Genomic DNA, 26,157 nt, shown 5'->3' with positions numbered 1-26,157 from the left:
ATTATTTGATGGAGATATACTGCACTGCTGAAGAATAACTCAGAAGCATTTAAAAGTTATGGTATTACTACTTTTTGAACCATGATTTTTACTCCAATAATTTCACAGAAACAGAACAGAAAGAGATTGTGCGATCCAAAAAAAATATATTGAAAGCAAAAACAAGAACATGAGAAGCTTTTGTTTTTATGCTTTGCCTCCGGTTTATTTTAAACATTTAAAATAATATGTAAAACTGATTAAATATAATCTATCTTAATGAATAAACACAAAATGGCTTTTGGATGTTATATCAAATTCTGACTTTGTTTAAAATTTGGGGTTGACTGTAATATAATACTGGTGCTGAAAAAAAATAATTCAGAGTGAAGGAGCCTGAAATTTAGTCAACCGTGATAAATGTGAGCCCATATTATAATGGACAAAAGGTTACAGGGTAACGCTCATTTTTCAAACTGTCTCAAATATTACTGTGAGTTGAGCTGACATAAGGTGCAGCTCAGTTTTATCTCATGTAAAAATGAATCCGCCCTTCAACAAGTGTTATTAACACATCGCACAGTAGTGTCACAGATACTGTATCTGTGGACGTCAGCTTCCTTTTTGTCATTGCTGTCATTTTATAGGGAAAGGGGTGTCAAATATAATAAACCTCAGGATGCAGTCGTATTTCTTTATAGGTCTTTGTATTGTCAATATTATGAAAAGAGAACATTTTCATTTTTGCCACCAATGATTGTTTTTGTTTTTCAAATTGTTATTGTTTTTGAGCCCCCTGAAACCTAAATTTACTGGCATAACTCAAAAACAACAACCCCCAAGGGTCCAAGCACAAACCGCCCAAAGACATGCTTCATTAAACAAAAACACAAAACATCAAGCTATTCAAATAGCATACCAGAATGTTAAATAAGCATTGGGTTAAAATAAACAGTACAAACATTACAATTGTTTCAACTGTTTTAAAAAATAGTTTTACATAAACAGAAGGTTAAAAGGAACACCAATATAAAAAAAGAGTATAACACTAATTTAATTTTAATAATCACAATATTTATTTTGACTCATTTCAATGATCGTTAAACAAAAAATACAGACTTAAATGAAATTAAAAAACACTATTAAACAAATAAGGTAAAAAAGTAAGCTATCTTAATCAATTTTGCAAAAGATGTTTGGGAGCTAGCCTTCCTATTATCAGTTGAAAGTGATTTATATGATTTTAGGACCTCAAAATTTAAAGTTTCTTGCTCTTCTACAGCTGTTGTAAAACACATTTAGTAATTTGAAACTTCAGTCATATTCATTAAATTAGAACCTGCATTCTGATTAGGCCTGTTGGTCAGATTAAAAGTCCATTGACTTTTAAAAATGCCAACCTTTAAACAGGTATTAAACATGCTTTTCATTAAGCCCTAATTTTTGCTGTAAAAATGTTTTTTATTGGTCTGATGTAATGTTCTAATATTAAATGTTGTGTTTTCATTAGCTATAAAAGGAAAAACAGAATTAACAGACATAAAGGCTTGAAAACCTCAGTCTGTGTGTAATTAATCTATATAATGTGTTTCACTTAGTGAACCAAGTTACTATAATAAATGGACTTTTCAATAATATTCTAATTTATTGAATGAGTCTGTAGGTGACTATGTTCCAGAGCAGGGGTCTAAAAACTACGGCTCTAGAGCAGCATGTGGCTCTTCAGCCACTCAAGTGTGGCTCTTTAACTAATGATGCCGTTAAATGAGCAGTGATATTGTACCTGATAATATGGTAAATGGGCTGAATGCATAAATTGCTTTTCTAGTCATACTGACCACTAAAAGCTCTAAAAGCCACATTCACCCAACCAAACTTGCAAACCTTCATATACCAATATAGAGATTGTTTGGCAATATCATAAATTGCCGTAACCTGGCTCACGTCGACATGTGACAGGAAAGGATGCTGGAATCAAACCCACAACTTTCTGATTCCAAGACAACCACTCTCAACATTGAGCCACAGTCATCAATTAATAAAGACTGTAAGTATGAAGTAAATAAGAACAACTAGTTTTCAGAGGTCTTTCATTTGAACATCCACAACAGAATGACCCTAATAGTACAAAGGCATTTTTTGTTGAGTCCTCTTATGTCATTAGGCTTGAAATGATGTGCTTTAAAAAAAAAAAGTTTTTAATCCTCCCTAAATATGGGTATGACTCAGCTGATCACAACTACATACTAATTGTATTCCTACTTTTCAAGTGATTTTTATAGATAAACAGATATATAAAGTCATAGAGCTTCAAGTAGGTTTGTGACTCTAAAAATGTATTATTCAGTAGGAAAAACTAGAAATGTCAATTTGGATTATAAAGGATGCTTAACCCCTGTTGTAGGGGATTTACAGATGTTTAAGTGCATTGTAATAAAAAACAAAAAACAAAGGTATGGATCAATCTTTAGTCATAAACGTTGTTATTTTTGCTATATTTCTGAGGTGCAAAAAGATATTTTGAAAACTATTTATATGTGATAATAATAGAGGCTAAAATTGGAGTAACTGCCAGAATTACAACATCGAAGTGGGATAATTTCCTTTTGGATCATGCAACTTTTATTTCCAGATTTTGAAATCAGGCTATTCTCAAAATAATCATGTGATGAAACCAACTGTAATGGCAGAAAATGAATATTTCAATACATTTGTTTTTTGTGTTCTGTCCTCCAACAGAATTAATTAACAAAACTGTTCCACCTCTGCATTATGTATGTATCCAGTCTACTGTTAATTCGGTAAAAAAAAAAAAAAGAAGTACAGTTGTCTAAAACAACATATGTGGACATATGGATATCTAATATCAATTTTAACAATACAGAGAAATTCAGTTAATGTAAATGAACATTAAAAACTGAAGAAACACCTGATTAATTTTCTCAAAAATGTAATTAAGAAAGAATTTTCTGGTAAAGAATAAATAAGGACACGTTACATTTATTCCAACTTAAAATGGCTAAAATCACTCAGCCTTTTGAATGAGATTTGCCCTAATATGATTAGAAATGTGTAAAATATGACAAATATGTTTTGGGCTTTTTTCCATTTGGAGCACCTCAGTTTGTATGTTAAAACAGGTTAAACTGTATACATTATGTGACCATTTTAAAAACACTGATTGTAACTAAGCTCTTAAGGTTCAGATTGTGGTTCAGATTTTATAACCAGAAGCTTTTGTTGGAATCAACGTTAGGCTTGTGTGGAGGTTTTAAGCCATTTCCTGTTCCTTTCTAGTAGTTTGTATCAACAGCCATTTGAGTTTTGTTTAATGTGCAACAACCCCAACCAAAATTAATTTTATTTACTAGGATTTATTTTCTGTGAGAGACTAACACAAAGTAGCACAAGCTCATAGAGTGAAAGAAAAATCATATATAGGTTTCAGATTGTTGCTCAGTGTTCCGAAGTCCTCTTTTGAGATGAAAATAAAGTTTGCTTTTCATCTGGAAATCAAGGTGCTTCAGGTCCATTTGTTTTGCAGCAGAAAAACATTACAAGCAAAGTGCGGGAAAATGAACAGTATTGTCCCACTCCTGTGCAGCAGATGGCGGTACATACATCTCTAATGCTGGCTACCATCCACCAATCCCAAGAGAGGCACCGTGTGGGCGCGGACTTCTTTACTGTTTTGCTTTCGTCTTCTCCACCCTGACCAATCAGAGCAGGCCGAGGCGAGACACCGCCAAGATCAGATTGTGTGAGGCGCTGCTGTGAGCTGGGCTAGGACCAGAGTGCTTTTGCTAACTTGGGAAGTGCACCGGTAAGATGCGTTTACTGACTCATCGGTTGTTCCTCACCTGCCGCGGTTCAGAGCTCATATAATTACGCACTAACCGATTGAATGTTTTACATTTAAATGAAAACCCAGAGACGGGAGCGAACAACGGGAACTTTGTGCTACTGTTAGCGCAGATCTTGATGACAGCTGGGAGTTAGCTTGTCCGCTAGCAGCTGGGCTAACAAAGCAGCGGAAATTGCAGTTTTTCAACCGAGTTAGCTCCTAGCTAAAATAATCAGCTGGTAACTAACAGCTAACTAGTTATTGATCTACGTTATGCCTTTTAATTCTTGTTCTTGTTTTTTTTTTTTAAGAAGAGTCTTTTGCTTGTAAAAGCAACAATTTCAACAGCTGCTTGTTTATCGGTCCATGGAAATGAAATATTAGATGTAGGGCATTAGGGATATCTTTAAAAAGCTTGTCTTAAAATACAAATGTATATAATGTCGAAGCCTTCGCCCTATTTCTGTCGTTTATGTAATCATTACGAGATATCCAACCTTGTTAATTCATTTTAGACGAAGAACTCATGCTTTAAATATCTTCCGAAAAAACAGTTTTCGTATTTAAACACGCAGTCTGTAATACCAGTCTAATATTGTCGATCAGTTTTGTTTTTGTGTTACTGGGAGGTGACGCTAAAAGACAGATCAAACTAACAAAGTTAAAACAGATATATAGTTACGTATAGCATACATTTCGTACGTTTTGTTGTCGTTTCAGCCCCTCTTTTCAATTTTGTTTCTTACAATGTTTAATTTGCCTTGACCTCGATTAGTTTATTTCAGACTGAGGCCGCTGAATGCACCTTCTACCCATATTAATCCCTCCTGATAAACTGGGATGGCTTACTCGTTTATTAATATAGCTGCAGCCGAGGAGCAAAAGAGTTCAAAAGTCTGTTTTAGTCGCACATTATTTTTGTCACTTATGAATACTATTGAATCTTCGTTAGTTAGTCAGCACCGATTAAAAACTACCAGCTGCCATACTTGACCAACAGGCACATCCTGCCATCACTTACTGAATTAGCGCCCCCCCCCCAAAAGCGTGTAATGTAAAATAAACCCTTCGGGTAAATACTTTAATATCAGTGAAACATATCCTTTGGATTTATTTATAAAATCGATTAAAAGTGCATCGACATTGCCTAGTTTGTTTCCTGTTTAGATGGGATTTAGACCTCCTCTTCCTCCATTCTGAAATGCCAACAACAGCCGTCGAAGAGACAAGAGAGTGCACTCGTAAGTGCACAGATTCACCACATTAACTCTGTTTAACGTGGGAATGGCCCGTTTATCTCTCTCAGGGGCAGCTCTCGTTCAGACGAAGCTGTGATGTGCAGCAGGGGAGCAGGGATCTCTGAATTTGTTGTGAATCGGCTGAAAGCGTGCAGGAGCTAAGTGGTAGCAAGCTAACAGCAGCGAGCTGAACCTGACGCTCGCTGTTAGCAGGGACGGTTAGCTAGCTGCAGTCAACAAAAGATTTGTACATTGCTGTCAACATATGACGTGAAGGCTGCCTCCATGGCGTGAAGCCCCGCTGTCTGTGGCCATATAGCCCTCTCGGCGACGCCGCACCCGCAGTTTTGGGGTGTTGTGATAAAGTTAGCGTGTTTTCGTGACCTGTAGCAGAAGTTGGACGATGCCTCTCCTCCGGACGTGCTCGGTACCTGAAGTAGGCCTTGTGCACTCTTAGCGTAGTAAAAGTTCAGAGCATCTAGGAATGGTCTAATGTGCTTTTCTACACGCAGGATGCGTTCAGACGTGGCTCTCAGGGTTAAAAGTTAAACAGATTGATCACATCTTCCGTATGTTTGGCAGCATGAAGGGAAAATTGGTGCTAACCATAGAGATGTAGTTAGCTTTCTATAGTGTGCTCCCAGTCAGCACTTGAACTGGGCCTTAGTTCACCAATAAGTTCAAATGATCCTCTGGAAACATGCTAATATACATCTGACCTGGGCTTAATTATTGCTAAATAATGCTGAGTAAAACTAGAAATGTTCCAGTCATTCTGTTGACTTTTTCTTCTTTTTTTCTGCAGGGGTCTAAATATTGAGTGACATAAAACATTTTTTTAACCTGACACAGAACTCCTTTCGGTCCTTTGGGATCATGGCTAAAGATGTAAGTATACCTATATGTTGATTATAAAAGTGTATTTATTTGCCACCTGATTAGGAAAAGATCCACAGTTTAAAGACTCTCAAATTATGTCACGTGAGAATGTTTTTTATTTATTTAGACATTTCGGTTTAATTTTGAGATGGGGGCCAATCAGATCCTGATTATTCTTGTAATAATCCTGGATTGGTTTTCAGGATGAGGCCACCGATCTAGTAGTAGAGATAGGAATTATGTGTATTATAACCAGGGGAGCTTACATAAAAAGGAGAAAAAACCCCAGTATTAACACATTCGCCTGTCGGAAGAGGAAGTCATGACGGAGAAGTTAAAGAAATCCGGCTCTAATTGGGGTTAGATATTTTATCCACTTGTTCCATATTCAGCAGAATTTGTCTCGTTAGATATTCAGGGTATAGGTTAACTTTTGCATCTTGAATATTTCTAAAGTTATATCCAAACGGGTTGAGCCATTTTCTGGTAATATTTTCTTACTTACCACTGAAAGGGCCTGCAGTACTTTTTTTTTCTATCACTTCTCTGTTCCAGAATAGCAACATCACCAAGGCAAAGAGCCACAAAGTTTGATGGTATTTCAATTACAAAAACCATATAAAATTTTTTATAAATGTTGATAGGTTATTGTTCTGGTTTAGTAATGCACTGTTCAATTGGCCAGACATTGAAATCGGTCAATTTTTGCTTTGTGGCCAGTAATCACCAGGTTGGTTACTAATAATAATTTTATATATTCATTTCTTTTGTTCACTGAATGCATCAAAACATTTACACTAGGTCATCACTTGAGATCATCTTTTAATTTTTCTTGTCATTTTCTGTTGGATTGAAAGCTACTGCCTTTAATAAGGAACCTGCAGAAGTTTTTTTTTTTCTGGCTCCAAGTCAGTTGAAGCCCTTCGTCAGTTCACAGCCTAATTTCTCTGCCAGTTCGGCTCTTCCTAATTCTTTTTCATACCTGCAAACAAACTAGTTTCATACCCATGTATTCAAACCATCGAATATCAGTTTTTGTCTTTATAACGAATTGATAAAAACACTTAATTCTCACTGATTAATAAATTTGATACTAGGTTGTTTTTTCGGAAAAGTTTGTATTACAGCTTTCTTAATTCTTTTTGTTCTGATGCCTGTTGGGGCCAGATAATTTCTATGAAAAATTCAGATTCTGACTCCTAACCAAACCAAAATAACCTTTAACCAGCTTTTCTGTGAGATATTATTTATTGGTGATGTAACCACATTTTCTACCTGGAAAATAAGTGTGCATGGAATGACCAAAATTACAACAGTACAAAGTAGTGAAATGACCTGCAATCTATGTTAACCTTTATTTAATGTAATTCTTAAAAGGAAAATTTGAATTGGTCAAACTCTTGAGTCGATAAGGCAGACCTTAAAGAAAACAGAAATCAGTTTTGGTCCTTAAAAGCCTGATCGGTGCATCTCTAAAGGCCAACACAAATCGTCTGTATAAAAGGTAGGGCTGCATGATACTGGAAAATCACACCAAGCGATAATAATAGTAAATATTGCGATGAAGATGTCAGGTGTTATGTATGCCTATTTTATTCTTTCCTATCTTTCTTACCTGTGTGTCCTACACTAGATAAGCTCTAATATTTTAGGCAATGTGTTTAGGTTCCAGTGTAAAGATCTGCTGCCGCAAGACTCGTGCCCTTTACTAGGGTTGCACGTTATATCTAGCAGCCCTAGTAAAAAGCATGTCGAAATATATCCCAGTGGCCCATTAAACAACCCGCTGCAGGTGAGGCTTCAAACGTGAGGGCCAGCAATCCTTTTCGAGCCTGTTCTGTTTAGAGGTGCCAAAAGGTCTAATAAAACTTTTCACCGCTAAAGTCGAGTCATCTGCTAAATCTCAGCACACTTCAGCACAAAGCTATTAAAGCCAGTTGATGCACCTCAGTTAACTCAAAGCACTTCCTCAGACTTTCATTCCTATTAAAAATTGGAAATATACCTTTTCTCTTTGTTTGTTTGGAAAAATAATTAGTTTTTACTCGTGGAGTTACCATGCTATTTACAGAAGCTCACCAATTTTGATGCCTAAAGTTAAAACAATATTGTTCATTTATTTGGAGAAATATACATAGAAATACTGTTGATATAAACATTGTCCAGTGTGTTAGTTGGGCTGTACAGACGGACTTACAGTTGAAACCTATGTGTCGTATAAGAAGACACAACCTTTTATCCTCAGTGTCTGACATCTAATCAGACTAAACCTTTACTCCATTAGATAAGTGAAGGACAACTTGACGTATTTCCATTTATTAAGTGCCAGAATGACCAGAGAATTGTTTCATTACTGAGAAAAATTCTCCTGATTTACAACAATTGAGTTGAATTTAGGACCCCCACAAAACTTACTTTAAGGCAACTCTTCAACCACATTAGTTCCTTGTGTGACATCATGGAAACATCAAAAGAAATCAGTCAACATATGAAGCAGATAATTGTAGACCTTCACAAGTCAGGTTCATCCTTGGGTCCAACTTCCAGGCGTCCAAAGGTGCCACGTTCGTCAGTTCAAGCTGTTGTATGCAGGTGTAAACACCACAGGAATGTCCATGCATTGTACCATTCAGAAAGGAGATGGGTTCTGTGTCCCAGACCTGAATGTGTTTTGTGTGAAATGTTCTTATTGACATGAAAGAAAAAGATCTTGTGAAGATGTAGGCTGAAGCTGGCAAGTGCCATCATTCAGACATGAGGTTAAAGGCCACTCGGGTAGAAGCAGATATTATGCCGCAATTAAACTTAAACCCAGAATATAGTTTGCAAATGCACTTGTAGACAAAGAACAGAATTTTTAGAGTCACGTTTTGTTTTCTGATTAAACTAAAATAGAGTTTTTTTTTTTTAAATAATCATCATTTAATTTGGAGGAAAAAAGGGGAGATTGGCAAGTCTGAGAACACCATGCCACATGTGCAGCACGAGGTTGGCAGCATCATGCTACGTGAATGTTTTGCTGCAGGAGGAGCGCTTTACAAACTAGATGGCATTTTGAGGAAAGAACATTATGTGGAAGTATTGACGCAACATCTCGAGGCGGGAGGCTAAAGCTGGGCAACAAAGGGGTCTCAAAAATGAACAATCATTCTAAGCATATAACTAAATTGATTAGAGAATATTTTTCAAGACAACAAATTCATTGCTATGGAGCGGCCATCACAAAGCCCTGATATCAGTCCCATAGGAAAAGTGTGTTAGCAAGGCGGCCTGGCTCGGTTCTGTCTGGAGGAATAGACCAAAATGCCAGCCAAGTATTGTAAGAAGCTAGTCTTTCAAATAATGAGGAATGTAAAATCTCTCATTTAGCTAACGGAAGTAATTGTGTTTATCCTAATTGACCTAAAATACTTTAGTCTGATTTAATCTCAGACAATGGGACGAAAGGTTGTAACTTTTTATATAGTGTATTTACATTTCAACTGTAGACATTTAGTCCAATTAATAGTATTCAAAATGTGCAAAACAGATAATATTGAGGCTTACCTAAAGGAAAAATGAGTTGGTGATAATGCTGTAAATGTTGGTATAAATATAAGGTTTTTGATGCTGTCATGCATCCAGGATTTGCTTCACTAGTTCCCTGATTTATTTATTGTGTTCTTCTGTTTTATCTGTGTTGTTATTTCAGGCTGGTCTGATTGAAACAAATGGAGAGCTGAAAGTTTTCATCGATCAGAATCTGAGCCCAAGCAAAGGTATACCCTAATGTTTTACTCTTTCAATGTTTCAGTAAAACTGTATATTTTTAAACCGTTCTGTCTAATCTATTCCCGTAGCATCCATACTTTTCTGTCCAGGTGGATGTCTTGTTGTTTGAAAGTGAACAACAGGGGGCACTGGAGTTTTATTCAAGCGGCCGCCTCATTACTGGTCTTCTCATGTTTCGTCTTAGGTGTCCTGTCCTTGGTCACTGTCCAGCCTACCGTGGCCCCCAAACAACTTCTACCCAAAACCCTCGGGCCGTCTAATGTGAATGTTGCTGCACACATGCAACATGTGCCACACATGGTGAGTACATGGGCACAAAGCTGCTCTGTAGGCCACCATAATAAACCAATTACTGATTTTATACACCTATAAAAAACATTTGTGTGTATAGATAGATAGAGAGATACTTGTTCTTCATTTAATGTTGTGTAAGCCCACCTATTATCATTGTGAGGTGACCGGGCAGAGGGTAGGCGTATCCAATTGATCCTAAGCTTATCAACTCTACAGTCAGCAGGATTACACCCATCATCTCATTATGTTGAAGCAATGTATACACAACGGAAATCAGCTTACGTATCACCTTAGGGAAGGAATAGATCACCTATCCACTGGAGGGATCCAGTTATTCACCAAAAGTCCAAAAATGTTTCCCCGAAAAGCAGAATTGGGATCGCTATGGTTTAGCGTGTTAAAATTAGCATGTAATTATATAAGTATCTACGCGGTGCAGCTGAGTTTACATTTAAGCATCAGATTAATTCAAACCCTCCATCTAAGTGGTGGTAGCTCCTCCGTAGCTTGACCTGAACCTGCCCTGGAGTAGAAATGGGCATCATGGTGATTCAGACTGTATCGACTCAGAATGATTCACCCGGGTGCATTATCCTAGCCAAAGGTAACATGCCCATTGATGTACAATACAGGTCCTTCTCAAAATATTAGCATATTGTGATAAAGTTCATTATTTTCCATAATGTAATGATGAAAATTTAACATTCATATATTTTAGATTCATTGCACACTAACTGAAATATTTCAGGTCTTTTATTGTCTTAATACGGATGATTTTGGCATACAGCTCATGAAAACCCAAAATTCCTATCTCACAAAATTAGCATATCATTAAAAGGGTCTCTAAATGAGCTATGAAACTAATCATCTGAATCAACGAGTTAACTCTAAACACCTGCAAAAGATTCCTGAGGCCTTTAAAACTCCCAGCCTGGTTCATCACTCAAAACCCCAATCATGGGTAAGACTGCCGACCTGACTGCTGTCCAGAAGGCCACTATTGACACCCTCAAGCAAGAGGGTAAGACACAGAAAGACATTTCTGAACGAATAGGCTGTTCCCAGAGTGCTGTATCAAGGCACCTCAGTGGGAAGTCTGTGGGAAGGAAAAAGTGTGGCAGAAAACGCTGCACAATGAGAAGAGGTGACCGGACCCTGAGGAAGATTGTGGAGAAGGGCCGATTTCAGACCTTGGGGGACCTGCGGAAGCAGTGGACTGAGTCTGGAGTAGAAACATCCAGAGCCACCGTGCACAGGCGTGTGCAGGAAATGGGCTACAGGTGCCGCATTCCCCAGGTCAAGCCACTTTTGAACCAGAAACAGCGGCAGAAGCGCCAGACCTGGGCTACAGAGAAGCAGCACTGGACTGTTGCTCAGTGGTCCAAAGTACTTTTTTCAGATGAAAGCAAATTCTGCATGTCATTCGGAAATCAAGGTGCCAGAGTCTGGAGGAAGACTGGAGAGAAGGAAATGCCAAAATGCCAGAAGTCCAGTGTCAAGTACCCACAGTCAGTGATGGTCTGGGGTGCCGTGTCAGCTGCTGGTGTTGGTCCACTGTGTTTTATCAAGGGCAGGGTCAATGCAGCTAGCTATCAGGAGATTTTGGAGCACTTCATGCTTCCATCTGCTGAAAAGCTTTATGGAGATGAAGATTTCATTTTTCAGCACGACCTGGCACCTACTCTCAGTGCCAAAACCACTGGTAAATGGTTTACTGACCATGGTATCACTGTGCTCAATTGGCCTGCCAACTCTCCTGACCTGAACCCCATAGAGAATCTGTGGGATATTGTGAAGAGAACGTTGAGAGACTCAAGACCCAACACTCTGGATGAGCTAAAGGCCGCTATCGAAGCATCCTGGGCCTCCATAAGACCTCAGCAGTGCCACAGGCTGATTGCCTCCATGTCACGCCGCATTGAAGCAGTCATTTCTGCAAAAGGATTCCCGACCAAGTATTGAGTGCATAACTGTACATGATTATTTGAAGGTTGACGTTTTTTGTATTAAAAACACTTTTCTTTTATTGGTCGGATGAAATATGCTAATTTTGTGAGATAGGAATTTTGGGTTTTCATGAGCTGTATGCCAAAATCATCCGTATTAAGACAATAAAAGACCTGAAATATTTCAGTTAGTGGGCAATGAATCTAAAATATATGAATGTTAAATTTTCATCATGACATTATCGAAAATAATGAACTTTATTACAATATGCTAATATTTTGAGAAGGACCTGTATGAAATATTACTGACCTTATCAGTGCTTGTAGGTATAATTGTAACACAAAAGCTTTCTTTCTATGTTTATCAGAGCTTTTGCAAGGTTTTGTCTTTCAACATCTTTATTGTTATTTAGCTGCAATAATAATAAAAGAATATTTAGGGAAATTCAAATCTGAACTAGAGTTACATGCTGTTATTTGTGTTATTAAATCCTCTTAATACAGGCTGTTTAGGAAAGCCCATTGCCAGTTAAAATCTTGGGCTGTTTCTAAATGTCACACTGATGCAGACACCGTTGTCTGACTTAAATGCCCACTCCAGCATAGATCTATTAGTTGGGCTTCTTCAGAGAACCTGTTGATTTAACAACAAAACAGACTTGGTTCCCAGGTCCCTGGAAGCTGCTTCTTGGGTCAGCAGAGCTCAGTGGGTTCACCTAAAGCGATGCAGGAGTCCCAGCTTTAGCCTCCATTTATCATTGTTTGAACCCTATTAAATATAATGCATTTGTTTAAGAATAATATCAGTTTAGAGAGGACTTACTTTTATGTTTACTACCACATACAGTCGCTGGCCGTTCCTGATTATTATCCCCACTTCTTCTACCCTGTCCTTTTGCAGGTGATTGGAACACCGCAGAGGCCGACGGTGTCGAATACGATTTTGGTAAACAGTCCGCACACGCCCAGTTCCCAGTTCCTAACTCAGAGTCAGCCCGCTGATGCTTCGCCCTGGTCATCAGGGTAAGTTCATGATAAAGGGTCATGTTAAAAGGCTGTGAATATTGCTGCAGAGCTTTATGAAGCTTAAATTCAGATTTAAACAATGTGTTGTCTTCATTATACAATGCCTTGCAAAGGATTTATACCCCTTGCATTTACTTTTTTTGCATTTAGTTGCTTTACTTGCTGCACAAGTGTGTTTTAGTGGGATTTTTACCATAGACCAACAGGTAGTATTGTATTACTGTGATGTGGAAGGAAAAGGATTCATGGTTTCACAAATAAAATCTAAAATGTTTGGATGTTTGCGTTTGGTTTCCCTGAGTTAACTCTTTGTAGAACTCTACTTGCTAGAATAACAGCTGCACATCTTTAGGTCTGGACCAGGTTTCGGATCAGGAAACATAAATCTTTGCTCATTTTTCTTTGCAAAATAGCTCAAGCTTTGTCAGATTTGACGGGGAACCTCTCTAAACAGCCATTTTGAAGTGTTGGAACACATTTTTAACGTGATGTGGATCTGGGAGCATGCATTGATCTACATATCATTTTAGTACTACCTGTTTGGGGTCTATATCTTGCTCCATCCCTTTCCTACCAACTCTGGCCAGCTTCCCTGCACAAGAAAAGCATGATCCACCGAGCTGCTAACACCATGTTTTTACTGTGGAAGTGATGTGCTACAGTTTGTCCACATTCACATTTTTCTCCCCTAAATGGCCTGTGGCAAACTTCAAAAAGGATTTCTTTTGGCTTTGTGCCACTCCTCCATAAAGGCCAGATTTGTGCAATGCATGACCAACAGGGGTCTTGGTGACAGATTATTCTTCCTGAGAGGTGGATCTTTGCAGCTCCTCTAGGGTTACCGCAGATTTCTTTGCTGATTACCGGATCAATGCTCTCCTCGCCTGGTCTGTCAGCTTAGGTGGGCCACCATGTCTTGGTAAATTTGCAGCTGTGCACAACTCTACTATCTACTTTTGGGTTGAACAGCGCTCTGTGAGGTGTTCAGAGCTTGCCATAATGTTGTTTTTACCTTACCCTGCCTTAAACTTCACATCTTTATTCCCGAGCTGTCTGCTGTGTTCCTTGGTCTCCACGACACTGTTTGTTCACTAATGTTTGCTGACATACCTCAGAGGCCTTCACAGAACATATGGAGACATCCTGAGATGAAATAACTCCATTTCCTATTTGTTAAAATATGCCAAATATTCATTCTATTTCGCAATTACACACTTCTGTGTTTTGGTCTTTTTCCCATAATATGTGAAATGTGGAAAAGTTAAAAGCGTGTGAATATTTTTCCACAGGTGTGTTGTTTCTTACCAAGTGAAGTAGTTTAGCTCTGTGTTGCAATGTTGGAAAATATAGTGACGGGGTGGAGGGGTTCTGTCCACAGAAAGCGGGGTAAGAAAGGGGAAAAGAATGGAAAGGGCCTGAGACATTTCTCCATGAAAGTGTGCGAGAAGGTGCAGAAGAAAGGAGTCACCACCTACAACGAAGTGGCAGATGAACTGGTCGCAGAATTCAGCTCTTCAGACAACCACATGTCACCTAACGACTCAGTGAGTGTCGGAGCAGATAGACAGATAGAAAGTGGTTGTGGCAAAATGGATTAAAAATAGGTCATTTGCAGCAAATCATTTTTTCGTTTTATTTACAGCATGTGTATGACCAGAAAAACATACGGCGACGTGTTTATGATGCGCTCAATGTGCTCATGGCCATGAACATAATCTCAAAGGAGAAAAAAGAGATCAAGTGGATCGGGTTGCCCACCAACTCGGCGCAGGAGTGCCAAAACCTAGAGGTGCAGAGGAGACCTTTCCCACATAGTTGTCTACGTTTTATCACAGTTACACGTCTGAAATGTTTTTCTTTCATTTGTTTTTCAGGTGGAGAGGCAAAGGCGGCTGGAGAGGATTAAGCAGAAGCAGTCGCAGCTTCAGGAGCTCATACTGCAGGTATGAAAACATTTGTCGCGTCCGTCCCCCTCTACCACGTACACAGAAGTCCAAAGGCTGCGAAACTCATCAAGTAAATTTGAATCGAGTGCTTGTTTCATTGCTGAAGTGGGTCACTCAGATTGAACCTTCTTTTCTGATAAAGTTGTGTAAAATAACATTTCCTCTATTTTGTGCTTGTTTCACACTTGAATGATAAGCAGAGTAAATACAAAAAATGCCCGAATTATCTCCACTGGTTTAGTCATAAATTTACTTTAATCAACAAGTTTTGTTTTTTGGCAGTTGAGTTCAATGTAACTAGCTACACATAGGCCTGATTACTGCCTGACCTGATGAATCAACGTATCACATAAATGGAGCTCGTCTGTCAACATGAAGTAGGTTAAAAGATTTTCAAAAAACAACAAATCTTGCCCTGATTTTAAGAAATTAAGACAGATGAAACCTGAAAGGGCTTACAGAGCGATTTCTAAGGCTTTAGGACTCCACAGTGGGAGCCAATTTCTACTAATAGAGAAACATGGAGCAATGGGGAACCATCCTAAGACTTGACAGTGTGCTAAAATTCAAAAGTGTGTTTATGATCAATCCAGGATGCCACGAAAGAACTCACAACAACCTCTAAAGCACCGCATGCCTCAGTTGTATTTAGGTTATGCTGCTGTACAATGCTCAAAAGCACCTCTCAGCATGTCCACATCTGAAAAATATAAAACAATGTTTTGGAGTGGTCTAGTCAAAGACTTGACCTAAACCTAATGAGATTTGTGACATTAAACAGGCTGTTTATGCTTGGAAATCCACCACTGGGGGTCAATTAAAACAATTTTGCAAAGAAGTGTGGGTCAGAATTTCTGAAATTCAATTCAGTTTATTTCTATAACGCCACTATAGCGTCACTCCTCCTGGATGAGCATGTAGCCACAGTGGACAGTCACTGGCGTTGCTCCATGGAGAAAAAGACTTTTGCCATTTTTTTAGCCAATGCTCAATGGCAGAACCAGCTACATCCAACCTTTTATTCTTCGATTTTAAATATGTATAGAAGCTATTGGTATACCATCTGCAGACCAGAGAGAACTGAGAGACTTGTTTTAGAAAGGGAAAATTGATTTCTTAAGTGTATGAGTAAAGGTAGTACAACATATTTTACAAGAGTGTAAAATAGACATTCTGTCCTGAACCTTTAAAGTCATACCCTATCAATAAAATATCCGGTGGCTACTTAACAATTCATGTTTTTTGTCTTTACAGCAAATAGCCTTTAAGAACCTCGTTAAGAGGAATAAAGAGACAGAGCAGCAAGCAAACAGACCCCCACCTCCAAACTCCATCATCCACCTTCCATTTATAATCGTCAACACCAGCAAGAAGACCGTCATTGACTGCAGCATCTCCAACGACAAGTATGTTATCTTCAGCTCTTTTGTGTTTAAAGTTGACCTCAGGAAGAAGAGAAAACGTTAAGATGATTCTGGTGAGGGCTGCCCACATTTACTGGCAGGGTTTACTTTAGCAAGGGTGTCTTACTTCAGTCCTCAAGGGCCAGTGTCCTGCAATGTTTGGATGTGTCCACATCCACACAGCTGAATTAAATGGCTGAATTGCTTCCTCATCCACTCAAGCTCTGCAGAGTCCTGCTATTGACTTAATTATGTGAAAAGTTTTCGTTTCTTAGTTTCATAAAGTCAACTTCCTGCCTTCGTGCTGAATTAAAAATGTATGTTGAGGCAGCAGCATGTGATTCATTCGTTGGCAAAAACGCCAATATTATATGATTTTAGAGGGTTGTAAGAATTGTTCAGGAAACACGCAATTCTCACTTCACTAAAGTCATCTGATCAAACACACTGTCTGCAAAGTTCTGCAGAGGAACGACTTAAATCAAATAAACTGATATGAAAGGTTCTTACATGAGCAAAATGAAAGTCAAGCAAATCAAAAAGTAAACAATAAATAGATGGAAAGAAAGAAAGAAAGAAAGAAAGATCTTAAAGCAGGGTATTACAGATGTATCAATTAACAATTGTAATTGTATTAAAATTCGACTGTGTCCCAGGGGGTGCTCCAGGAGTATGGAATCGGGGGCCCTTTATTAGGGGCCATTCTGTCTCTGTACGAGCGGAGCAGGAGTTTGGTCCGCATTGCCGGCACTAAGTCGGACCTGTTCCCGGTGCATGTTGGACTCCAGCAGGGCTGCCTTTTGTCACCGGTCCTGTTCATAACGTTTATGGACAGGATTTCTAGACGCAGCCAAGGGCCGGAGGGGGCCTGGTTTGGGGACCAGAGGATTTCGTCTCTTCTTTTTGCAGATGACGTGGTCCTGCTGGCCCCCTCTAGCCAAGACCTACAGCATGCGCTGTGGCGGTTCGCAGCCGACTCTGAGGCCATGGTTCTCAACCAGAAAAGGGTGGCTTGAGGGAGTTCCTGCCTCAAGTGGAGGAGGTCAAGTATCTCGGGGTCTTGTTCACGAGTGAGGGAAGAAAGGAGCGGGAGATCAACAGATGGATTGGTGCGCCTGCCGCAGTAATGGGGGCGCTGTGCCGGTCCGTTGTGGTGAAGAGAGAGCTGAGCTGAAAAGCAAAGTTCTCGATTTACTGGTCGGTCTACGTTCCTACCCTCACCTATGGCCATGAACTTTGGGTCATGACCGAAAGAACGAGATCACGGATACAAGCGGCTGAAATGAGCTTCCTCCGTAGGGTGGCCGGGCACTCCCTTAGAGATAGGGTGAGGAGCTCGGTCATCCGGGAGGAGCTCGGAGTAGAGCCGCTGCTCCTCCACATCGAGAGGAGCCAGTTGAGGTGGCTCGGGCATCTATACCGGATGCCTCCTGGACGCCTTCCTCGGGAGGTGTTCCAGGCACGTCCCACCGGGAGGAGGCCCAGAGGACGGCCCAGGACACACTGGAGGGACTATGTCTCTTGACTGGCCTGGGAACGCCTTGGGCTCCCCCTGGAGGAGCTGGAGGAGGTGTCTGGGGAGAGGGACGTCTGGGAGTTTCTACTGAGTCTACTGCCCCCGCGACCCGGTCCCGGATGAAGCAGAAGACAAAGAGTACGAGTATTTAAATGAACACAAAGTGCTTTTTAAGCTACAGGAACCGTTTCATAGATCTTATTACCTCGTAGTCAGATTCCTGTTGTTTCTCAGACTATAGAAACTAAATTACCAGGTAATACTTAGTTTGGGTCCTCCTTCAGAGTTGCTATTTTCCTGACACAATTTGGGAATCAATGGGTTTTTATTAACTCTGCGATCATAGATCATATAACCTGCCCTGATGAGAGATTTTGTGGTTGATTTCCAATCATAGATTTTGTAAAGCTTAGACCTGCCAGTACTGATTTTGAGCAATAGAACAATAAAAACTCTTTGCATAGTTTTAAAATGTATCTGTATTTACAAATTTACTATAAAATGATTTTAATCCGCCGGATCTCTCTGCATCTCTAAAACCGCTAAATATTCTAAACTCCACACCAAGTGATGTCAGGGGTACCTATAAATATGGTACCAACAGAAACTACTTCAACCTAATTACTTTTTCCATTTTTTGTGGAAAAGGTTGAGTGGTGATTGTATAAAAAAAAAAAAAAAGACAATTTGAGGAAAATGTGGGTTAATCAAAATCTTGTCATCAACATATTCAACAATATCGCAAATGAATGTTTTCCTAATATTGTCAGGTTCTAACCTGTGGAGAGAGGGCAGCTACCCAGAATGCTTATGAACCCCACCAATCAGGCATTTATGGTAGAGACCAGACTGAAGCCATTCCTCACTGAAAGGAACACTACAGTGTGCATCAATTTTGCAGAAATACTCCTTAGAGACCAGGAGAAACAACATTTTCTGTTCCAATGAAACCAAAATAAAACTTGGTGGGCTTAAATTCAAGCATTATGTCTGGATAAAAACAGCCCTTGCATATGACCTGGCTAACATTATTCCTAATGTGAAACATGGGGATGGCAGCATCATCCTGTGGGGATATTCTTCACCTGCTACAGAGTGCAGGTCTGTAACTCATATTAGGCGATGATTCATCTTGTAAGTCAACCATGATCCCAAGGCGATGGCGACAAAGTGGTGACTGCAGGAGCAGTCACTGAATGTTAAATCCACTTGAACATCTCAGGAAAGATTTTAAAATCTGTTTGTCTGACATGACTCAACCAGCCCGACTGAGCTTATTTGGGAGGAATGGTAGAAAATACCCTAAAACAGGAGTTCTAAGCTTGTAGAGACGTATCCAAGAGGAGCTAAAGCTGTGATTGCTGCCAAAAGTGCTTAAATGAAATAAATGAACAAATATTGACACTTCGGGAACTTTCACTAAGGGGGGTACTCACTTTTGTTGCCGGTGGTTCAGACATTAATGGCTGTATCTTGAGTTATTTTGAGGGAAGAATACATTTACATTGTTATATAAGCTGCACACAGACTACTTTTCATTGTGTTAAAGTGTCATTTTGTCAGTGTTGTCCCATGAAAAAACATATACTTAAATATCTGCAGAATGTGAGGGGTGTACTCACTTTTGTGATGCACTGTACATACAGCTGTGAAAAAGAAACAACACTTCACCTGTGAAAAAGTAAAAGGGGATTTTGCCTTAAAAATGTTTGCATTTTATTCTTGTAAATGTATGAAAAATAAAAATATTAAACAAAATAAGTACTATATGGCTTTATATATATATATTTTTTTGTAAGATTTGTTTTGAGGCACTAGTGACCTTTATTTATTTTTTTTCATTTTTCTTTGTAAGTAGGCAGACAGGAAATGGGGTGAAGAGAGGGGGGAAAACATGCAGCAATGGTACCGGTGGCCAGGACTCAAACCAGGGGTCAGGCGTGTCAAGGGCCGAAGCCTCTCTACAACATTGGTTGCACCATCTACCACTGCGCCAGCATCACGCCCAGCTTAATATTTCATTTAAGCACCTTTGGCAGCAATCACAGCTTTAGCTCCTCTTGGATGTTGTCCCATGAAAACATATACTTAAATGTCTGCAGGAATGTGAGGGGTGTACTCACTTTTGTGATACACTGCATGTATTAAAGCAAAGTTCAAAGGATTTGGAAAATGTTGGCGGCTTTTTGGAAAATTCATTGTTGAAATGAGCTAAACAGCATCATCATGGTACTGATCTTCTATTTCATTTTAATTCCTGCCTTCTTTTCCATCAGCACTTTACAACTTAAAGTTGAAATTTGATGTTTCACTATGTCTCCCTTTCTGCTCCTTATCTCCAGGTTTGAGTATTTGTTCAACTTTGACAGCATGTTTGAGATCCACGATGACATCGAGGTGCTGAAGCGCATGGGCATGGCCTGTGGTCTGGAGGTCGGGAAGTGTTCTCCTGAGAATCTGAAAATTGCACGAAGCCTGGTGCCAAAGGCCCTGGAACCTTACGTTACAGGTAGATTATTTCAAACTTGTGCCATGTACCAAATGATGGGAAATACAGGCACCTGGAAGAAGGTCTACCAGTGTCAGAAAGACCTGCAGTTTAGATGAAAATGAAAGAGAGAAACAGTCTGACTGCTTTTAAGATTTCTTGAGGATATAATATCCTTCATACCAAGTTGTGTAAATAATCTATTCAGGGTCCATAATAATAATAATTTAATAAGGATTGAATAGTTCTGCACCCGTTTTTTCTTACTGTATATTTTTCAAATGATTTCTTGAAGAGATGGCAAAAGGCCCCATCAGCAACGTCTACATCACTGGAGGCTCTTCGGCCAATGGAGCCCGTTACACGGCAAGGTGAGAAGTCTTAGCTGTCGTCTCATTGAAAAGAAGCAGATCATGTTATGCGCATATGCCCTTTCCACTTTATCTGGTTTTATCTTAATCCTGGACTTAATTATCACCCTTCCTGTTGCGTAGTGACGGCTGCACTGATGGCACCATGGCGTCCAGCTCAAACGACTCTCACTACAGCGGGTCTCGCGTTGAGACCCCAGTCTCTTACATGGGGGACGACGACGACGAGGATGAGTATGAGGAGAACGACGACGAAGACTAACCCTCCCACAGCTCGCCACTCCAACGAGCACAGTCCTTCAAACCACAGTCACCATGGGAATTGAACTCCCCTTTTTGTGTGTGCTTCTTGAACCCTCCCCCCTCTGTCCCATGCCTGTGTTTCTGTCTGGCTTTCTCAGGGCTGTAGATGAATATTGAACAAGCAGAGGTGGTGTTTTCACCCGTATCGCTCTGCGCCTAAATCACCTGCACCTGCACCACAGCTCTGGGGGAGGTGCGGTCCAAGGGAACTGTAGTTTTGTTTTTCTGACTCGGCCACCTGAAGTCTTCGTACATCTAATCCTCTTTTCAATAAGCCATCCCACTATAAAAAACACACTGCTGTTGGAGAATGTAAAATGTACCTGTTTAAATAGTTACTCTTTATTATTTTGCTATTAACCTTTGGCAGACGGACATGATCAAATTGTTCCCACAATGTCTGCGCTAACGTGCTGTTAGTACACCTCTGCTGGTCTTGAATGGCGTCCCGAGTTGGGACTCCATCCGGAACTTTCCGTACTTTTTTTATTTTATTTTTTTGTATGTGTGTTCTGCACAATGATTTGAAATAGTTTCCCATCGAGTTGGGTTGGCATCCTCCTGTTCTGTAGGCAGCTGCTTTCTGATCCTGTTTGCTAGTTTTGTTTTGTATCTGTTTGTTTTTGTATTCTGGAGTTGAGGAACATTTCACCACCGCCCTGTTAACGCCTTGGTAGTGTTTACAAAAAATGGCAGCAGTGAGGAAGACTTATAACCCAGGCTCCTGATAGGTAAATAAGCTTTGTTTGTTAATTAAGTATATAAATCCTACAAAGATTGTAGCTTATAGTATCCTTTAGAGGCCAGTGGTTAAGATAGACCTTCGAAAATTATTGATGTAACACAATGTGTGGTTGTATAGATCTTTGTGTATTCCTGTCGAAGATCTCCCTTTTAAAACTGAGCAACACATGTACTGACTCTTCCAAATACCTTTTCTGTAATCTAATATAAGTTTGCAAATTAAAATATAGATTGTTTTAATAAGTTTGCATCAACCGTTTTTGTTGGAAATGGAGCAACTGTTTGCGTTTGAAAATGAGTGATACACGTGCTGGATCCATTAACCTATGTTACGATTTATCTTAAAGGACCAAATGGTTGTAAACAAATCTTTAACAGGTTGGACAATTTTAACCAACTTGTGTCAAGAAAGGTTGACTCCAAGAGATTATGACTAACCCAGGACGTCACAAAGGAACCCAGAACAGCTGAAGCACCGTAGGCCTCAGTTGCTCAAGGTTAAGGTCAGTGTTTGAGTCAAAAAGAAAAGGTTGAGAAAAAAAATGGCATTCATATGACACAAGGCCAGTATCACATTTGCCTAAAAACATTTTTATGATGCCCTATATTTTTAATTAAATATTCTGTGGACTGAAGAGATGAAATACATTTTTGGATATACAGGTCCTTCTCAAAATATTAGCATATTGTGATAAAGTTCATTATTTTCCATAATGTCATGATGAAAATTTAACATTCATATATTTTAGATTCATTGCACACTAACTGAAATATTTCAGGTCTTTTATTGTCTTAATACGGATGATTTTGGCATACAGCTCATGAAAACCCAAAATTCCTATCTCACAAAATTAGCATATTTCATCCGACCAATAAAAGAAAAGTGTTTTTAATACAAAAAACGTCAACCTTCAAATAATCATGTACAGTTATGCACTCAATACTTGGTCGGGAATCCTTTTGCAGAAATGACTGCTTCAATGCAGCGTGGCATGGAGGCAATCAGCCTGTGGCACTGCTGAGGTCTTATGGAGGCCCAGGATGCTTCGATAGCGGCCTTTAGCTCATCCAGAGTGTTGGGTCTTGAGTCTCTCAACGTTCTCTTCACAATATCCCACAGATTCTCTATGGGGTTCAGGTCAGGAGAGTTGGCAGGCCAATTGAGCACAGTGATACCATGGTCAGTAAACCATTTACCAGTGGTTTTGGCACTGTGAGCAGGTACCAGGTCGTGCTGAAAAATGAAATCTTCATCTCCATAAAGCTTTTCAGCAGATGGAAGCATGAAGTGCTCCAAAATCTCCTGATAGCTAGCTGCATTGACCCTGCCCTTGATAAAACACAGTGGACCAACACCAGCAGCTGACATGGCACCCCAGACCATCACTGACTGTGGGTACTTGACACTGGACTTCTGGCATTTTGGCATTTCCTTCTCCCCAGTCTTCCTCCAGACTCTGGCACCTTGATTTCTGAATGACATGCAGAATTTGCTTTCATCCGAAAAAAGTACTTTGGACCACTGAGCAACAGTCCAGTGCTGCTTCTCTGTAGCCCAGGTCTGGGGAATGCGGCACCTGTAGCCCATTTCCTGCACACGACTGTGCACGGTGGCTCTGGATGTTTCTACTCCAGACTAAGTCCACTGCTTCCGCAGGTCCCCCAAGGTCTGGAATCGGCCCTTCTCCACAATGTTCCTCAGGGTCCGGTCACCTCTTCTCGTTGTGCAGCGTTTTCTGCCACACTTTTTCCTTCCCACAGACTTCCCACTGAGGTGCCTTGATACAGCACTCTGGGAACAGCCTATTCGTTCAGAAATGTCTTTCTGTGTCTTACCCTCTTGCTTGAGGGTGTCAATAGTGGCCTTCTGGACAGCAGTCAGGTCGGCAGTCTTACCCATGATTGGGGTTTTGAGTGATGAACCAGGCTGGGAGTTTTAAAGGCCTCAGGAATCTTTTGCAGGTGTTTAGAGTTAACTCGTTGATTCAGATGATTAGGTTCATAGCTCGTTTAGAGACCCTTTTAATGATATGCTAATTTTGTAAGATAGGAATTTTGGGTTTTCATGAGCTGTATGCCAAAATCATCCGTATTAAGACAATAAAAGATCTGAAATATTTCAGTTAGTGTGCAATGAATCTAAAATATATGAATGTTAAATTTTCATCATTACATTATGGAAAATAATGAACTTTATCACAATATGCTAATATTTTGAGAAGGACCTGTAGTGCCTTCTGTAACATCTGTGATGAGATTAAGCTTTCAGATAAAAACAAGCATAGAGGTAGTGTGATGGTCTGGGGCTGCTATACCACCTGAGAGACTTGAGCTTTGCAACATGACAAGTCCATGTCTAAAAGACAAAAAAAGAAAGATTCGGGATGGCCTAGTCAAAGCCCAGACTTGAATCCGATTGAAATGCTGGAGCATGACCTTAAACAGACTTTCTACAGGTCATTTCACACCAACCATGTATCAATGTTGACATTTTAGGACCAGTCACAAGCAATGATTAAAAAAAATTCCCCATAGTCTGTTCATTGTGCTGTATCTAGCAACGGGAGGTCACTCTGAATAGATTTGGTTTAATCAGTTTGTCTTCTTACAGTTCAGAAGAGCCAACTGACCCAGAAAGAAATCAGAACCACAATAGGATGTAACATAAAATCTTCTGATTATATAAATGATGCATGTGAAAACAAGTTTTTCTGGACTTTCTGTTTTTTTAAAGGACAAAAGCCTAATAATGCTTAATAAATGCAGAGGTTTTCACGTTGATTTATATTAATTTGACCTGCATTACCTTTGACTTGCCTACTCGCCTTGATTTTAAAATAGAAACGTAGATATTAAAATCTAGAAACTTAAGTCTTAAAAAGTTACATAATTTTTTTTTTAATAAAAATGTGGGAACCCTTTACACTAAAATGGCTCTACAGTTTTCTTTCTTGAGACCAAACCCAGTGCTATCTTTTAGAAATAGTGATAGAAATAGTAATCGGTTTCTGTCATAAAAAATATTTTGTGGGAATTTATTTTAATTTCTCTAAATCAAAAGTTCTCATAATCTAAGAAACACCACTAGACAAAGGATGGTGCTGATGAAGCCTTGCCTACCTCAGAAAATTGGAGGAAAACTCGATTATTTTTGGAAAAACAAAAGCTCTGCTGGGTCCTTGTGATAATCTTGCATGTTGATGCTTCAGCTATACTGACATCTTATAATTATGGATGCTGCTTCAAATATAAATTAAAAAGGATTGCAGCAGACGATAATCCTCATTAGGACTAAGTTTATTTGGTGTCTTTTCTGTTTCAAATTGCATTGTAAAAGCAAGATATTTTAAACAATTGTTCTTCAAATTAAATCATGCATCCCTCTTCCCATGAACATATTTCAAAGGAAGGAAAACTTGGAGGCTGTTTAAGGTGATTTATTTTGTTCTGTACCACAGAAGAAAATACTGAACCATCTGCCATTGATTACTTCTTCTGGTCAGCCAACGTTTTGCACACTTATCTAATCTTTTTGTTTTACTCGAGGTAAGAAGTATCTCCAATAACAGATGAGCACTCAGACATTTTATGTGGAAAGATGAGTAGAAATGATCAGAATGTTCACATTTTGTCACATTGCAAACTTCAATGTAGTTTAGTGGTATTTTATGTGCTTGACAAAAACAAAGTAGTGCATGATTCTGAAGGGGGATAACATGGTACACCATTTTTTATTTCTATTTTAAATATACAATTCTTAAGAGTTTTGTACCTGTGTTTTATTGTACTGACCAGCTTGCCTCTCCCTGCTGAAGAAAAGCATCCCCACAGCATAATGCATCAGTCACCATGTTCCACCATGTGGACGGTGTGTTCAGGGTGTTGTGGATGTGCTTGTTTTCACTATACATGGTGTTTCACATGCAGGCCAAAAAGTTACATATTTTTCTCATCTGAACAGATCACCTTCTGCCATGTGTTTGCTGTATAACCTAAAAGGCTTGAGGTAAAACTATAAATTGGAGTTCTTGAAGTTTTCTTCAAACAATTGCTTTGTTCTCGACACTTCCAAAAGTTTTTTTGTGAAATGTTCTCCCACCTGGATCTTTGCAGCTCCTCCAGAGTTACCTTGAGCTGGGTGGTTCTCCAATTAATGCTCTCTTTGTGGTCTGTGAGATGTTCTAAGCTAGGATATTGTTTTATAACCTAATGTAAATAACAGCAAAATGCGTCGAGTCTTAAAGTACCTCTTGACTCCTGTGTACGGTTCTGGAGTTGTACTGTTTCAGCAGGTGCTCGCACACTTTGTCTGGGGCATTGGGGTGTTAATGGATTAATGAAAGGTGTTGACTCAGGTGTGTGTTCCTGTGTGTGTATGTGTGTGGAACAGTCCTCAAAGTGTGCTGCAG

At 39.5% G+C, this 26,157-nt stretch overlaps 1 protein-coding gene across 1 annotated transcript; it reads left to right on the top strand.

Moving 5' to 3' along the window:
* The first annotated feature begins 3,659 nt into the window (after window positions 1–3,659).
* On the top strand, window positions 3,660–21,991 carry tfdp1a (transcription factor Dp-1, a). The gene is made up of 12 exons (XM_047371616.1): window positions 3,660–3,802; window positions 5,867–5,949; window positions 9,632–9,698; window positions 9,896–10,011; window positions 12,853–12,974; window positions 14,356–14,521; window positions 14,620–14,766; window positions 14,852–14,920; window positions 16,178–16,329; window positions 20,185–20,351; window positions 20,626–20,701; window positions 20,825–21,991. The coding sequence occupies exons 2-12, from the start codon at window positions 5,938–5,940 to the stop codon at window positions 20,961–20,963; spliced, it is 1,233 nt and encodes a 410-aa protein (XP_047227572.1). The 5' UTR covers window positions 3,660–3,802; window positions 5,867–5,937; the 3' UTR covers window positions 20,964–21,991.
* The last annotated feature ends 4,166 nt before the right edge of the window (window positions 21,992–26,157 follow it).

Source organism: Girardinichthys multiradiatus, chromosome 7, assembly GCF_021462225.1.
Source record: "Girardinichthys multiradiatus isolate DD_20200921_A chromosome 7, DD_fGirMul_XY1, whole genome shotgun sequence".
Taxonomy (NCBI): Eukaryota; Metazoa; Chordata; class Actinopteri; order Cyprinodontiformes; family Goodeidae; genus Girardinichthys; species Girardinichthys multiradiatus.
This window is presented reverse-complemented; position numbering and strand designations above follow the sequence as displayed.

Bases quoted from the DNA above. Each gene is read 5' to 3' on its own strand.
- tfdp1a (XM_047371616.1), top strand. The intron at 14,767-14,851 runs GTGCAGAGGAGA...TTTGTTTTTCAG, and splicing joins AGGAGTGCCAAAACCTAGAG to GTGGAGAGGCAAAGGCGGCT. The intron at 16,330-20,184 runs GTATGTTATCTT...CCTTATCTCCAG, and splicing joins TGCAGCATCTCCAACGACAA to GTTTGAGTATTTGTTCAACT.